General features: G+C 43.0%; 1 protein-coding gene across 1 annotated transcript in view; it reads left to right on the top strand.

Moving 5' to 3' along the window:
• Positions 1-15,983, top strand: part of BCAS1 (brain enriched myelin associated protein 1) — an 81,411-nt gene extending 65,428 nt beyond the window's left edge. Inside the window, exons 11-13 of the mRNA XM_090020630.1 lie at positions 5,436-5,501; positions 8,575-8,841; positions 14,852-15,983. Of these exons, the coding sequence (XP_089876756.1) occupies positions 5,436-5,501; positions 8,575-8,841; positions 14,852-14,926 (408 nt within the window). The 3' untranslated portion in view covers positions 14,927-15,983. The remainder of the gene's footprint in view (positions 1-5,435; positions 5,502-8,574; positions 8,842-14,851) is intronic.
• The last annotated feature ends 428 nt before the right edge of the window (positions 15,984-16,411 follow it).

Here is a 16,411-nt window from a genome sequence, read left to right as displayed (position 1 = left end):
GAATGTGATTCTCTGCTGGGAATCTCTTTTTCCCCTTTGCCTACTCTAGAATCTTCTTACTTTCAAATAGCTACAATATAAGATCATGTCTATGCTATGTTTCACATTATATAAGATTAATACCATGAGGAGAAATATAAATGGATACTTTGCCAATTATTTCATGAACTAGAGGGAACGAGATAAAGTATTGGCGATACATCAGGGGGATGGGGGGGCACTTGCCCCCCCCCCCCGATTTCTGTGCTGATGGTGGGGCACAAGGCTGCAGCCCAGCCACAACCAGGGAACGGCAGCAGTGAGGGTAGTAGCAGCAATTTCTGCATCAACTGCAGGGCTGCAGCCCAGTCAGAGCCAGCACCTGGCAGCAGCAGGGGTGGCAGCGGTATGGAGTTGTGCCCCCCCCCCCCCCCACTATTAACATTTACACATCAGCAATGATAAAAACATTTAGACAAAAAAAATAAAATTATTAAAGGAAAATAGATTTTATACAATGCATAATTAACTGGAAAATCTCACTGCTGCAAGATACCGCCAGAACCAAGAGTTTGGTGTAATTCAAGAAAACAAAAGGATTGACGCTGATATGGATAACGAGAACTTCCATATTTCCATTAGATAAAAACAAGAGAGAAAGTGAGACAGGTTTCTCTTAAGCTGAAGGGTCAGGATTGGGATTCAGGGAACCTAGGCTCAGTTCTGAATTTCTGCCTGTGCCACAGACTTGATATATGAACCTGGAACAAGTCATTTTTCTCTCTCTCAGTTCTCTGCCCGTAAAACAGGGAAATATTCTTATTAGGCCTGTGCAAAGCATCTAGTATTCACTTCAGATTCAAATGATTCAGGGGGGCAGTGATTTGATCTAGTGATTTGAATCACTGTCCCTAATCAATTCAGCTGAATCTGATTAGAAGAGTTGGCTGCTGCTGAATCCACCAAATCTCTGAATTACACAGGCCTCATCCACCACCTGCTCTCAATGGCTGCCCTGCCCCTCCCAGCCCTCGGCTCTTTGGAAACAAAAAAAGCCCCCATTCACTGGCTCCTGCCCACCGGGGAGTAATCCCTGCTGCCCCCCACTACTCCATGCCATGTGGGGGGTGCTGTCACAAGCCCCCTGACCCCATCCCACTGTCCCAGCACCCCCATGGCAGCCTCACCCACCCTTGTTCCAGCCCTTTAAAAATTAAAAAAAAGTCCCTACTCGCCAGCTGCTACCTGGCAAGGAGAAATCCCCGCTAACCCCCACTGCCCCGTGCTGCATGGGGGGCTCTACATGAGCCCCCAGAAGCCTGCTGTAGGAGCCAGTGAGTTTGGGAGGGTTGTTTCCTTTATGTTAGAGGGCCAGAGCTGGGGCCAGTGGGGCAGTGGGAGCAGGCTGAGATTGGGGGCCTCATGGCAGAGACGCCCATGTGGCTTGGAGCAATGGGGGGCAGCAGGGATCACCCCCCCCCACTGGACAGCAGCTGGTGAGTGGGGGCTTTTTTTTAAAGGGCTGAGAGCTGGGGCAGGCGGGGTAACCATGGGCGGGGCTGGGGGAGTGGGTGGGGGGTCAGTGCCTGGCAGGGGTTCTCCACATAGTTCCCTTCACCCTCTTCAGTCGCCCTCCCCCGCCCTCTATTTACCAGCATGGAGTCTGGGTCCAGCTCCCTGCTCCAGTGGGCGGGGACTGCTCAAATCACTGAAGCTCCCTAAATCTTTTCCAAATCAATTCTGAGTGCTTTGAATCAATTTGGACCTTTTAATTGGTTCCCTGATTCAATTTGGATTTGGAGGTTCAGCCACCGAATTGGGCTGAATCTCCTCCAAATTGAATGAGCACCTGAAGTTTTGCACATCCCTAATTCTTATCCCTATCTGATAGGATGACAAGGGTGGGCATGGTGGGCCTCTTCAGCAGAGAAGAGGTGTCACTATAACCACAACCTCCTCCGATAGATTTGTCACCAGTAAGAGTCTGGGTCTGTGGCCTTCAACAGCCAGAAGAAAAAACCAAAAGGCCAAACCAGGTGTATACAAAAGCAATAGGATTTTTTTCTTTTTTATATACAGGTAAAATTCTTTGAGAAGACTCCATGTGCCTACAGCAGTTTTAGTATTGTTTCTACCATTTTGGCTGATCAGATGAGATCCCTTCTCAGGAGAGCACAATTGATGCTAGAGATCCAGGCTTTTTGATAAAGATTTATATAGCTCATCCTTGGTTACCAATCAAGAAAAGAGAAGAGTCCTCAGTTGTTATATAACTCACAGAGTCACTGTTTCATAGAGGAACTGAAATAAGCTATTCATTGCCTGTGTGCCCACTAGGAAATGCCCCAGAATACATGATTTGCCATCTGTAATGCACAAAATATTAGGAAAGGAGACATCGGGATTATTTTTAACATGTCATTGGCGAAACGAGTGAGAGGTGAGGTTTGCCCAGTGTGGTGAAGGCAGACATCAGTCAATGCTAAACAAGGCCCAAATAAACAAAACACATACATCTACATTAATTGATCGTTTTTCTTTCTCGTACAATAATTCCTCCGCCCAAGTCCAGCTGTGGATGAACTCTTGTTTTCCTCCTCACCTTCCAGGCTCTTTAATTATTCCTTTAAACAAAACAGCACAGGCAGACCTAATAAAGACCTACGCTTTCTGCCAGTTTGTTTCTGAATCAAGTTTCCGACAGTTCTGGCTCTTCGGTCCCAAGGAAATCATTCTACCTTAAAACACTCTTGGCAAAGTAGCAGCAGGAGGGGAAAACCTGGTATCCTCTATTCGTTCTGCACCAAGATCACAAGCCTTGCATACGTGGTTGTTGGGTTTTTCTCTTCCAGGGAACAGCATTGCTATAATTAATGCTGTTGATATTTTGACCATCTTGATTAGACTTGGGATTTAATATGAAAGGGTAGTTCATCTCTCATGGAGCTATTCTTCCAAGCTGTCTGTAGATTCAGTAAGGCAACACTGTGCCCATGCCCACCTGGAGAGAATTAAATGCAATTACAAGAATTAGGAGGTTGTATTTTTGTTTTTTTCCCCCAATAATTCCATCCTGTAATAACTACTGGGAGCACCAGAGAAGCGATGGTGTGATGCAGTCCACTCAGTCTAACCCTCTCACAAAGAAATATTACCCTTATTATGCCTAACTATAGGCCTATAGCTGTAATCACACAAGAATGTAAAATCCTGTCTTGGCACTGGAAAATATGCCACTTGTACTTTATTCATCAAAACTATGTAGGTATTGTTTGACATGAAATCTCTGTAGATATTATGATGAAACATTGGCAGCATGAAATTCTTCTCTTTCTCATACCAAAATGGGTGGAGCTACCAACCTCATTTTCTGGCAAGTCTTTTTTCTAAACCGGGGAAATTTTCCAACATACCTTTCCAGAATAGTTCCCCATGTGGATGCTCTACTCTGAAATAAAAGTTATTCTATTCTGGAATAATAAACTTGCAAAGTTGAGTAATTATTCTGGGGGAAAAAACCCTTTTTTTCAGAAGAGAGTGTTCGCATAGGGGAAGTAAAGACAACCCTTCAGGAACAGCTTCCTGTTTTAAGTATAACTATGGGTATTTTACATTAACCCAAATATAACTGAAGTTCGTAACTCACACAAATACAACTTGTATATTTAGCAAGGCTCTTCCCTGCTCTCCGCCCTTCTCCAGTCAAAGGTCTCAGGTCATGCTACCTCGCCTTCTTGCCGATAAAAGCTGAAAACACTTTGGGGAACCAATCCACAGCACTTCTAACTTGATCAAAGTGTGGCAGAAGATGACAGAATTTCTCTAGGGTAAAATTCTGTCATTTTATATAAAACTTCCATTGAAATAAATTGGAATTCTGCCTGGACGTGGATTGCAGGGTTTATGCCATAGTTATTTATGATCTACTAATAGTAATTAGTAGTTTAAATGATGTGTGATTGCAAAAGGTTTGCCACAGCAGTCCTTCCTTTAAATGAAATGCAACAGAATGGCTCGTATTACTGCATAAACTTTCTTAACATTATGCAAGTTCTTTTTCAAACATATAAAGAAGCATTGCAACAGAAATGCAAACTAGATCTTATCTCTAGGCAATCTTCATACACCATGGACTAGGTTACGAGACTGTAATGTAAGACAGACCACACTGAGTTTCCTCCACCATTTCTTCAGCCTTTCACAGATAACAACCATTATGAATATAAACATGTAATTTATTAGCTGAGCAAAGATACTTTGCTAAAAAAATAATACTGTCCCCAGATTGGTTACTCATAACAAACTATTGCTGAATTCTTTAACTTTTGAGCAAACCACTATTTAGTATTGATTTTTCAGTGGCTGGAGAGAGAGAAAATCATGCAGTGAAAGCAGATCCTCACTAAGAGACTGAAAATAGGATTGAGCGAATAGTGTTGTGCTACAAGTGACAAATCTACGAGCTACAGAAAACCACAATCCACCTGATCTATCTTTAGAGCAAAAGTCATATCCTTTCATTGTTTTCATTGAACTTATGCAATGAAAAATGACATTTAAATTCAGGTACTTTGAAATACTACGGTTTTTGTTATGCTTTAATACTCTATGGCTACACAATACTGTATCAATTTTTTTTAAGCAACCCTCTCCTGTCTACACGTCAAATGCTACATTTATAAATGGCTCCAGTGACTTTTTTTTCTTTCACGAAAATTGTAACCTAAAATCTAAGCATAGCCATAATGAATTTTTTTTTGCAACGTCCACCCATAAAGCGAATTTTATCAAGGATTTTTGTTTTGTTTTGTTGAAACATGGCTACAGTGGATCACTGTTGAGAAATATATATGAGAGTCAAGGTTTACTTTGAACAAGCTGCCTGTGTTACAGCTTCAGGGTCTGCTTTGATTGTTGTAGCCAAGAAGAGCTGATGCCAAGAAAGGTTGTTGCCTAGATGCACATGCTCCTTTGAGAGATAAAGCATAGCACAGAAGAAATAAATTGAAAGAAATTGTACAGCAATGGCAAACCATCTGTAGACCCCAGCAGTTTTTAATTGTTAGCCAACATATTAAGCAAATATGTAGAAATAAGGCAAAGAGTACAGTTCTGCTGAAGATGACCTTATAAGGGAGAGCTGTTAACAGGAAATGCTCCCCTCATAACTTACGATGGCAGGAATGATAGCAACATCCCATTTATCATATTGTGAGATCGTCAACAGAGAAATGCCTTGCTAAAGACAATAGTGCTGTAGTAAAATAGATATACAACAATCTACCGTAGCGATAAAGGCATAGTGCAGATCATTTGATGTGGTGTTTTGCTTTGTTTTAACCATGTTGGAATAATATTCTTAAAACAAACCTTCATTTTATTTGATATTTTTTATGTTGAGTATGTGCCTAAAAAAAGATAATAGTTGCAAGACCTGTAATCCTTTGTTATTTTAGTCAGTCAAAGATGATGCAGGGACAGCCAATTCAGAAGAGGTAAATGGGCCAAACCCCAATTACCAAGTAAGTGTCTGAATTTATTCATCTCTTGGTGATGGATTTCTGTAGCTTATTTCCAATTATGTATCTCTTGGTTTCTTTAAATTAAAAATCGCCAATTGCAGCAGAATGATAGCATGCCCAATCAATCCCATCTCTTTATTATGTCCTAGTGAAGTTAATTAAAATGGTTTGTTATCAGGTAAAAAAAAAAAAATCATATTTTTTCAAAATATTTCCCCTGTGTTCATAAAATATATTTATGTTACTAATAATTTATTATATACTACTTTGCTTTATGCCCTCTATATTATTTATGTTTTAATAATAATTTATTATATACTACTTTGCTTTATGCCCTCTATATTATTTATGTATTAAATTTCATGCAATGTGGACAGTGCTATTCTGGATTAATTTTATTCTTCATGAACAATTAGAAAGATTATTATTTGATGGGAAACATTACAGAAAAAGTATAACCTTTTTTTCTAAAAGCCTTGTCACTGAAATTTAACAAAAGAAATCAGAAAACAGCATTCCCGTAATATTAGATTTGGAAGCTTTAAGTCTGAAAATCGCTTAATAAACCTTACAGCCTGGGCCTAAACTGCCTGATTAAGTATAGTCTTCATGGCTCTGACATTGCCAAGTAAAATCAGTGACTTTTCCGTTAGGAATTTGATCAGGCCCTGGAACAATGTGATAGGATTTTAAAGACCTAATCCTGTTAATCTGTCAATATTTTTTTTCCTGCAAGTTCTAATTTGAAGAGAATAAGTGGAGTCTGTCAGGTGGAGATGAGCCTTTAAAATGAGAAGCATCACGTGTTTCATTATTCACTGGTTTCTCTTTGTAATGTCTGCTGCCACTCCCATCAGTATCAAATATGTCAATTTCCTGCCTTTCAAAATGAACACGAAACACCTCCCAGAGATCACCTGATTGTTTTTTTTCCCCCCCTCTTTTGCTTTACAAAAGGTATAGATGGTGCTTTAAATAGTTTAAAGGTCAAAACTTGCTCACCACACTCACAAAAATAGTTATATGCAAGACCGAGCAAATTTCATGCTAACTTTGACCCTGCACATACACTCATTGATTTCAGGGCCAGAAGCATTCCTTAGACCGTTAAGGTAGGAGACATCTGATGAAAATAGCGATGGAGCTTTTGTTCTTCAATTATTTTCTGCTCTTGTAAGTCTAACCCACCAAATCCTAACATTTAAAAAAAATCAAGCTCCGGTAAGGATCTGTCAAACAAAGCGACAGGGAGGCATTTGAGTGCTTCTTGTTTGACAACGTAAATCCATAAGAATGAAGATAAACAGTGAAACTGGGTTTTATGAAACATTTCTCGTTTACATGCTAGGAGAGATCTTGCATTCTCGGCACTTAGAGAAAGCCCATTTAGATGCACAAGTGCCAGACTTACGAGGCACAGGTACCATCGTTCCCTGTGGAGGCAGATCTGGCAGTTCTTCCACAGTTCCAAGATTACTGACTTTGCCTTAAGAAACTCTAAGTGCACGGCTGATGTCGCTGTGCTGTGCCGTGCTTTTGCACAAGTAACCTTATAAACTCTATAATATTTCCCCATTTCTTGTAGTGTCATCTTATGTGCTACAGCACGAACCATAAAATAGTGGTTTGATTTTTATATAAAATTAGAAAGAGTGCTTGCCCAAGAGGGAAGGAAAAATATAGAGAAAATATTATAGCTTTATGGGGGAAATAAACTGTTCAATGATCGGGAGAATTAGTATGGTCTGTATCAAAGGCTCCCTAACCTACACGTTTTTTAAAAGATAGAAAGGACAGAAAGGAAACTTAAATATGGAGCCTCTTCAGTACTGCCAGTCCTTGATTTTTTTTTAAGTTTAACCTCTATATTATGAGGTTGGTTTCAAAATTATGACAGATTTTAAATAAAAGGGTTGAGATACAATGTTTTTTATTTGCCTTCTGTTTTTTGAGCTATTAGAGTTTATACGTTAAAGGTTTTCTCTGAAATGATGATAGTTAAAAAGGTTTTCTGGTTTTTAATGAAAGCTGAGATTTTAACACAACTTCTGGTGTGTTTGTTGAACAGCTCCTATATTTTGAATTTGATGATAAAATTACAGAAGATAGCAAAGCAGTAGCTTATTAAACTAGTGAGCCATCTCCAGACTGCAGATGCAAGATCTTGAGTCAATTTAAAACACAATAAATTTGTCCGTTTCCTTACCAAATTTTTTTTTAACTGAACAAATGAGCTAACATGGTTTTGGTGTTGTATGACACAGAAAAAGAAAATCCCCTCAGCAAGCAAGTGTCTTATTAGAAATGAACTGGCGGTGTCATTGTGCTATTCCATTTATTTTCAAGGTTGAAATTTTGGTTTAGGAACTTTAATCCTGTCTAGCCATTTTCTCCGGGTCAGAGTTCTCATACTTCCTGTACAGTATTTCTTGTACTTAGGTGCTATGTAACATTGTTTGTCTACTGAGTATTTGCTGTCTCTTTTTTTTTAGCAATTCGATGAAGAATGTTATATGACATTACCAGGGCCAAATCGCGGGGTGTTAATCATCTGGTGAAGTGCTGTAATTTTATAGAGGGGATATTTTTACCTCTGCTTTATGCACCCTGGCACTTCTCCCTCTCTTTCTTCCTCTTCCTCTTTCTCTCTCCCTCTCTGCCTCTCTCTCCCCCTTCCTTTTTGCTTTCAGACTCTCTTTGTACCTCTACAGAGATGCAAAGGTGCTTATGTCTTTGCAGCTATGGATATGTGCATGTGATTCTATCCTTCTGTGCATATGCAGCTCTGCCAGCTAAAGCACCTTCATCATAGAAATATATGAAAGGAAAGGCAGAAAGAGCCTGACCTTGCAGCTTTTACTCACTATACACTGTCTATACTAATAATCTCATTGGAATGACTACCTGAATTAAGGGTTGTAGGAATCGGGATCTACCTCTGTAAATGCAAACCTGTGGGATAACGGAATTGCTCCCCGGCAGGTGGTCTTAAATTGTTACTATATTTAGGGACCCTCCTGGCAAAGTGTTTCCATTTCCCACTAAAAATAACCATTGTTTGAAACCACTTTAGACATCAGACTCCACAGAGAGGCCAGTCGCCCCAGCTGAAAGTGAACCTGTGGGCCAGAAGAGCAAAGAGAGTTCGAAAGACAAGAAGTCTACAGCAGAGCTGAGCAAGCAGAAAGGTAACAAACAGGAAACCAAAGATCAGCAAGACTCCAGAGAGCAGCATACAGGCGAGACTGACTCCATCCAGAACGGAGGAGACACCGCAAAGGAAACGCCCCTCAAGAAGACAGAGAAGAGACAGTCTCTTGGAGGTTTTTTCAAGGGCCTTGTACGTTAGCTTCACCTTTTGTTCTTAAATAGTTTGAGCTGGTCTAGACGGTGTCGCTGCCCAAGGTTCCCATAGGGTTGCGCAAGTTTGAGCTGGTCTAGACTGCTCAGAGGTCCCCGTAGAGGTGCGCAATGCCATGGCCTCTAGGTGGGCTATCTGAGTGGAGGGTTGCACTTCCGTGGCAGTGAGTGCAGGACAGGGGCCAGGGAGCAGCTCACTTTCAGGCAGAGGTCTGGAAAATTGGGGACGCAGCTGCCAACCAGCAATGGAACGGGTAGAAAATAGCTTGGAAACCCATGTGCGTGCTTTGTTTTCACTGCTGGGTTCTGCGCTCGGGCAGGATGCTCATGTCTCTACAGCACCAAAAGGTAGATTTTTGGAAAGATTCAGAAGACCGCAAGTCTGAGCTCTCTGGAGAATGCGCCTAGTCCTTTGCTCAAGACGTGCAATGGGTGCAACTTTTTTTTGCTTCCCTCTGACACACCCATACTAATGGGCTATAGGGATCGATGCAGAAGTTCAGAAAAGAGTGGGTGAAATCTTCCTGTCTAGAAGTGGCTAGTAATGCTCTGCTGTCACTTTGTAGCTGATGATTAGAAATGACTGTCAATACTATGCTCACAGAATATGGACAAAGGGTGATTAGTCCTCTGAATGGGTTTGGCATGGGACAAATAGGCAAACTTTCTTCCAAGAGGTCAATGCCAGGAGGGTAGATTGCAGTTGATTTTTTTTTTTTAAAGAATTAAAACATCTGCAGCTGACTCCTTTCTCCTTCTCATAAAAGAGACAAGAGTCATTTTTTACTTCAAGAACTCCGGCGCCAGTCATATCTTTGGATAGCCCACATGCAAAATGGACACCAGCATGTATTTCCATTTTTGTGGAGAACACACAGTGATGTGACTACTTTACCCGTAGTGGTCCCTACTCAGTCTGGTCCCTGTGAGATATTTAAAAACCCTTTTTTTTCCTTTGCCTTCCCTGCTCAAAAAACACATAGGAAAAAGAATAAAACTAAGCCAAATTTCACGGCCTGAAAGAGGAAAAAAACAAGCTGCATTTTAAATGTTGATGCCAATTTGAAAACTAGCCCTGTCAGAACATTAAGTTATCAAGTGAACCTGCTGTATTGAATAATATGAGGCAGATGCTTTTCCACATCATAATCTTCATATATTTCACAGAAAAGCACTGCAGAGTATTATTTGCACTTTAAAAAAATGCATATTGGTGGGGGCGGAAGGGAAATTAAGTATTTTCATCTGATTTTTAATAATAATGAAGCCACTTAATAATTTTCTTTGCCATCTAGCATGCATATCACTTATAGGATGTCTGTGAAGCACAATATTCTTAATTCTGCCGTACTAATATTGGTACCTAAGGTAGTGTGTATGTCTCTAACTGGTTCTGCATACTCTTAGCTACCTCTATATGCCCCAAATTAGGCAGAGTAGACAGCTTGGGCATGTGCTTATTTGGCCCTCTCAGTCTTCTAAAGCATCTATTCTGCTTACGATGTAACTTGAACAATCGGGGGTAGCATGAGTGGCCAGGATGTGTCTGTTGGCAGCACTCCTGGGTTGTCTCCAGAGGCCATGTGAACATAGCCTTGGAGTCCTAGAGTGAAATATTAGTTCACATCCTTTTCCACTATGCACAATTATGTGTGTGTGCATATGTTGCGTAACAGGACTCATATCATGAGTGGCATGTCTCATGCTATAAATACGAGGAGCAAGCCTTACCTTGGGTTTGAGCCTGAGAGTGCCTGATGTGAAGATATGAATTTCTTATTGAGCTAAAGTCTTCAGGGGGAAGCTGTTATAGACTTATTACTGTCAATTGGAGGGAAAGAGAAATCCATACTTTTCTAGCATGGGTTGTACAGGAACAGAGCAAATATTAACTACTTCTGTTATTTCTAAAGATAACAAAAATTTGTTTTCTTGGTTTGGATTCTGCTGAAATTAAGTGCTCTGGGCTAAATACCAATGATCTTAGTTAAAATTGTCAAGGAAGCCAATGAGTGTAAAAGGGCTTCTGTATTTGTTACAATAGTACTTTCTGTTGTGGGGCAGGGTGGGCAAAATATGGCCCACAGGCCACATTTGGCCCGCGACACCATTCTATCTGGCCCATGGGGCCCCTAAAAAATTTAGAAAATTAATAGTCATCTGCCCTTGGTTCCTGTCAAAAATGACAGGAACCAAGGACAGTAGGATCCAGGGGAAGCCCCAGTGGGGGCTTCTGGCCTGGGACCTGGGAAAGCGGCCCCTTGCCCACCCTGTGGCTGGCGTCCTGTGCTGCAGTCACTTGCAGCACACATGGGGCTGCCTGTGCCTGCTCCGGACAGCCCTGCGGGCTGTAAGTGGCTGCAGTGCAGGGCACTGGCCACGGGGTGGGGGAGGGGCTGCTTTTCTCCTGCCCTGTGGCCAGCACCCAGGGCTGCAGCTGCTTGCAGCCCATGTGGGGATGTCCAGAGCAGGCACAGGCAGCCCTAGGTGGGCTGCAAGCAACTGCAGCACGGAGCATCGGGCATGGGGTGGGGAGGGGCTGCTTCCCCCCCCCATACTCAGCACCGCTTTGTGACCCAGCCCCACTGCCAGCCTGGGCTCCATAGCGGCTCTGGACTCACCCGTCGGGGCTGCGTGTGGTGACAGCAGCTGTGGCCCCCCTGCTTGCTGCACTGAGCATCATTTGCCACTGTTGCCTCTGGGCTGCCCAGCGCACAAGCTTCAGGTGGGCAGCAGCAGCCAACACTGCCCAGCACGGCAAGTGGGGGAGCGGCAGCTGCTGTCGCCAATGGGCAAGCCCAGAGCCAGCTTGGAGCCCAAGTTGGCAGTGGGGCCAGGTTACAAGCTGGTTCTGAGCATGGGAAAAAGCAGCCCCTCACTCACCTCATGGCCAGTACCCCTTGCTGTAGCCTCTTGCAGCCCGCATAGGGCTGCCTGTGCCTGCTCCAGACAGCCCCATGTGGGATGTGTGTCCCTGCAGTAGGGAGCACCAGCCATGGGGCAGGCAAGGGGATGTTTTTCCCCATGCTCAGCACCAGCTTCTTCCCTGCCAGCGAGCAGGGGGTCGGGGCTGTGTGCTGCCCCCCACCTGTACCATGGGGCTGGGGGACACTGGGCATGAGTGGGCGGGGAGCCAGCAGGAGCACGGGGTCTGCACCAGTGCCCTGGGGCCAGTGCCGGCAGGGCCCAGAGCAGGGTGGCAGGAGCCCCTGGGGTCCCAGCCAGCAGGGGCTCTATGGAGCCAGGCCAGCTCCCCACTCCCTGCTGGTGCAGCCCAGCCCGGCTCCACAGACCCCTGCCAGCCTGTGCCCTGCTTTGGGCCCCACCGATGCTGGCCCTGGGACATTGGTCCCAAGACATTGGGGCATTGGTCCCAAGATGATGACCAGAGGGCAAGGCACCTGTCAAGGGGCAGGGCTATGCATGCGGCCCTCGACAGCCTGCCAAAACTGAGTAAGTGGCCCTCCGCCCAAAATAATTGCCCACCCCTGTTGTAGGGTGTCCTGTATTCAGTCAGCATTCAAAAACGTCCCAGCTATATTTCTAGGTATACAGTTAGAAGCACTGCAAAGAGATCGGAGGAGGTATGGGCAAGCAGGAGAATATGTTTTCAAATGATACATTATAAAGGAGGAGACTCTGAGGCAGAGATGCAGGGAAGATTTTTTTGACAAAGGGTAGAGGGAATGTTTCTAGCAGTGACAGGTGAAATCTGTTTGTGGGGATGAAGGGGCAGCTCTAGTTAAAAAATATGAAGAGTGAAAGGAAAGTAGAAGGAGTCGATGCGGTTTTCATGTTTATTTCTTTATATATCTTATGTATGATACAACTTGGCTTGGCAGTGCATTCTCTTTCATTGCATTAACCGGGGCCTCCAGTACCAATAACTTTTTCCCTCTTCCATTGTCAGGGTAACATTAGCTCTTCCTTTTTAAGAGTGTAAAGTCTTAGATTGATAGCATGGTAGTTGGCCTGGCCTGCTAGCAACAAAAACAAACAATGAGATTGGAAAAACCACCTGGTCTGAAGGTGGTTAGCAGATATTGCTGTCCAAAAAAGGACATGGATGATCTCATCCTTCTGGCCAAGAGAATATCCAATGTTTAAAACAGAAGGATTTGATATATTACAGTACTTCACAAGACACTGCCACCTATTCATCTTTTTATGATCAACTCTCTTATCCCTACTTCATAAAATCAAAGGCCAATCCTTCCAAAAATGAAGCAATTCTGCAAATATGCTAAGTGAGTCAAAATAGGAATTATGAGAAATGAGTTTCCTGTGTAACTGTGTTATTTACAGGAAGTAGGGCAAACAGTAATGTCTTATTTCCTTGGTCAAACTAAAAATGACAATAATATCTTCCTGTAGCACACAGGCACAGGTACAGCTGGGAGTCTGCAAGCTAATCTTCTAATACAATCTTTTAATTGCTGTCTAGACGCTTTGAGTTGCTGGATACATTTTGAAATGATTAGTGTTGTCTGTATGCTATTTAAGAACAAGGTACCATCAGTTACCACTAGCAATACATTTTAAAAGAAGCATCTTCAGTAGCCTTCCAGACTTAATCACTTAGAAGCCATCCACTTCTAGACAAAGTAGTCCAAATTCAATCACAGCGGTCTATACCATGGCCAACCTAAAAGTACAGAGGGTTTATGCTGGTGCATTCTTTGACACATTGGGGGTTTCTGGTACAGTTTTTAAAGCTAGAAAGTAAAAATGGATAGCAACCAGAGTCACGTATATGCTGGCTCTAGTAAATGTAAAAACATCTATTGTTGTTTCTCTTCCTAAAGGTGAGGAAGTCAGGGCTTGATTCACCCTGGTGTTATACCAGAATAAGTTCTGAGTAATCAGTGTGAACTAGGAGCCCACTGTGTGAAGTGGGAGGCTAAGTATAGACATTCAAAAAGCCTAAGGAAGAATTGATCAAACTTATCTGGGTTTCTGTAAGTGGCATAGGTTAGTTCAGGAGTGAACAGAACATGTGTCCACCCTTGGGCAGGGGGGTCATGCAGGTTGCCTGCACTAGCCAAGGCCAGCAGGTTGGAGGCGCTCCTGCACACCTCCCAGCAGACTCCCTCAGCTACCAGAGACTGTCGAGCACAGCCGAGTGGTTGGGCAACCCCAGATTAGCTGCTGGGCACAGGAGAGCATGCTGCCCTCCTTCTTCCCCCATCATCATCAGCCACAGGCATGTCAACTGCAGTCAGGGAGTAGAGGCATCCATGGTCACCTGTTCCCTGCAGCCTGGTTGTGGTCCCTAGGGCTGCCCCTGCTCGCAGGATATATGGGGGTCCCTGGGTGGGCTCCTGGACACCCCCCCACTGGGATCTTGCAGTGGGGGCAGCTTGGATCAGACTGCCTCTGCTGCAAGGAGCTGGGGCAGAACTGTGATCCACTACAACCGTGCCCCTGCCCAGAGCATGCAGGCTGCAGATTGTGGCTCTGCCATGGCACCAGACCAAGCTGCCTCTGTCACAAGATCCCAGTAGCTCCAGAGCAGCCCCAGCCCTGCCCTGCTGCACACCCTGCCAGCGCGGCCGGGGCCAGTCTCCATGGCAGCTCCAGCCTCATGCTATCACAGCACAGCTGTGGTTGGGGTCTCCATGGAAACTGGCCCCAACCATGTGGGCAGGAGCTGCTGGGAAATGGAGCCCGGTTGCCAGCCAGATCTGCCACTTTACCCACCCCTGCTATTGACTCAGGGATGCACATAGCATGTTTACTTAGTGTAGTTGTCTAAAAGCAACTCCCTTCTACCCTGGTCAGGGAAAGAATATACAACAACAGCACCCAGGTTTAGCTATAGTTGCTGCTACTCGGGAAAGAATACCTGTGCAGGTGTCAGTTGTACTTTTAGTAAGGGAGGAAGGTGGTAATGCGAATGGGAAATGTCTCTTTGCAAAGATTTAAAACATAATTCGAGACTGAACAAATGTCCCAAAATGTTCAACCATATTTCTCTGTATTATTTCTAGGGTCCCAAAAAGATGTCTGATGCTGAAGTGCAAACAGATCCAGTGTCTATTGTACCTGCTGGGAAATCCAAGTAATGGATATGCTTGGCTGCTGAAGAATCAGTGGCTTTCCACAAGTGCTCTTGCAGTGAAGATGACTCATTATTTTCTTTATATGGCTGTCATCAAAAGAGGGCCGTGCCTCCAGCTAAAGCAAACATTTGTGTACATTTGAGGTGTATCATTTACAGAATTTGTTCACTAGTCTCTAGTAAGTAACTGTAAAGGTCACTGAGAAGCAACATGTAGTATTATTATTCAAGAGAGGTTTTGTGGGTGATTTAAGTCGAGTGGGAAGAGAATGTTTCAAAACCTAAGAAAGTTGCAGTTGAAGTGGGGAAAGAAAGAAAAAGTGCATGTGATACAAGGAATACAGTTTGTGGGGCAAAGCAGTGAGCAAAGATATTCTCACCTAGAGCATTAAAGCGGGGGTTGGGGGGAAGCGGGGTGGGGGGAGGAAGAGATCATTTTATCATTTTTTGATAAACTTTCACCATAAGAGTAAAAACAACATCCCACCTGTTATGGTTTGCTTTAATTAGCAAGGACAATTGGATAAAAGAATCAATGATTCATTACAAGATCATGCTTCAGATTGGTTAGCATTTTATTAATGTAAATTAAAAAGCTAAAATGCAAAGGCTTTTAAATGATTTGAAACACAGTTTCTTTCTTGACTTGGAGGTGGGTTAACAAAGGAAAATTACTTAAGGTATTAATACAAACACAAGGGGGCACCAGTATCTCCACTTTAGTACTAACTCAAGAAGGTGTACCTACAATCTTATATTATTAATGTTTTGCAGATGCTAGAAAAAACCTTCAGTTATTTCCTCAGATATGTGTCCATATTTATATCTGTAATTAATCCTAATGAAAACCAAACCTAAGACTGACCAGGCCTCTCCCTGCTTTACAAAACTCCTGTAGTAACTGTCATTAATAAATTTTATGGAAAATTCAGATTTCTGTTGGTTTATTCTTTGCTCAAACAGGGAACTGCGGGACTGACATTTTAATCCATACTAGCATTTGAATGATACCCTGTTGTATATTTTGATTTCCTTATGATTTAATAAACAACTTGTTTTCTTTTAAAAAAGAAGAATGTGTATCTTTAATCTTTAACCAGAGATTATATAAGCATGCCTATATATATAATAATAATAATTTGGGTTGTTCTTGTTATTTGCTGACTGGTATAGAAGAAGCAGGAAATAAATTACATGCATACACACCCACACGCCCACGCTCTCTGCTTGAATGTGGAGCAAATATCTTTCATTCTCTCTCAATCCAAATTAGGTTTCACGTCACCTCTTTCCAGATATCATCGGATATCGTAGTTAGACAGATTCTGTAGAATATGCAAGCCTGGACTCCTGACTCGTATTAAGAACATGGGTGAAAAAAGCTACCTTTCTTTCTAGAAGTGGCTAGTAATGCTCTACTATAACCTTGTAGCTGATGATTAGATATGACTGTCAATACTATACCCACAGAATATGGACAAAGGGTGAT

This window comes from Crocodylus siamensis, chromosome 10 (genome assembly GCF_052110815.1).
Source record: "Crocodylus siamensis isolate JL-2025a chromosome 10, ASM5211081v1, whole genome shotgun sequence".
In the NCBI taxonomy this organism is placed as follows: Eukaryota; Metazoa; Chordata; order Crocodylia; family Crocodylidae; genus Crocodylus; species Crocodylus siamensis.
The sequence above is the reverse complement of the archived record's forward strand: the minus strand, read 5'-3'. Positions and strand labels throughout refer to the sequence as shown.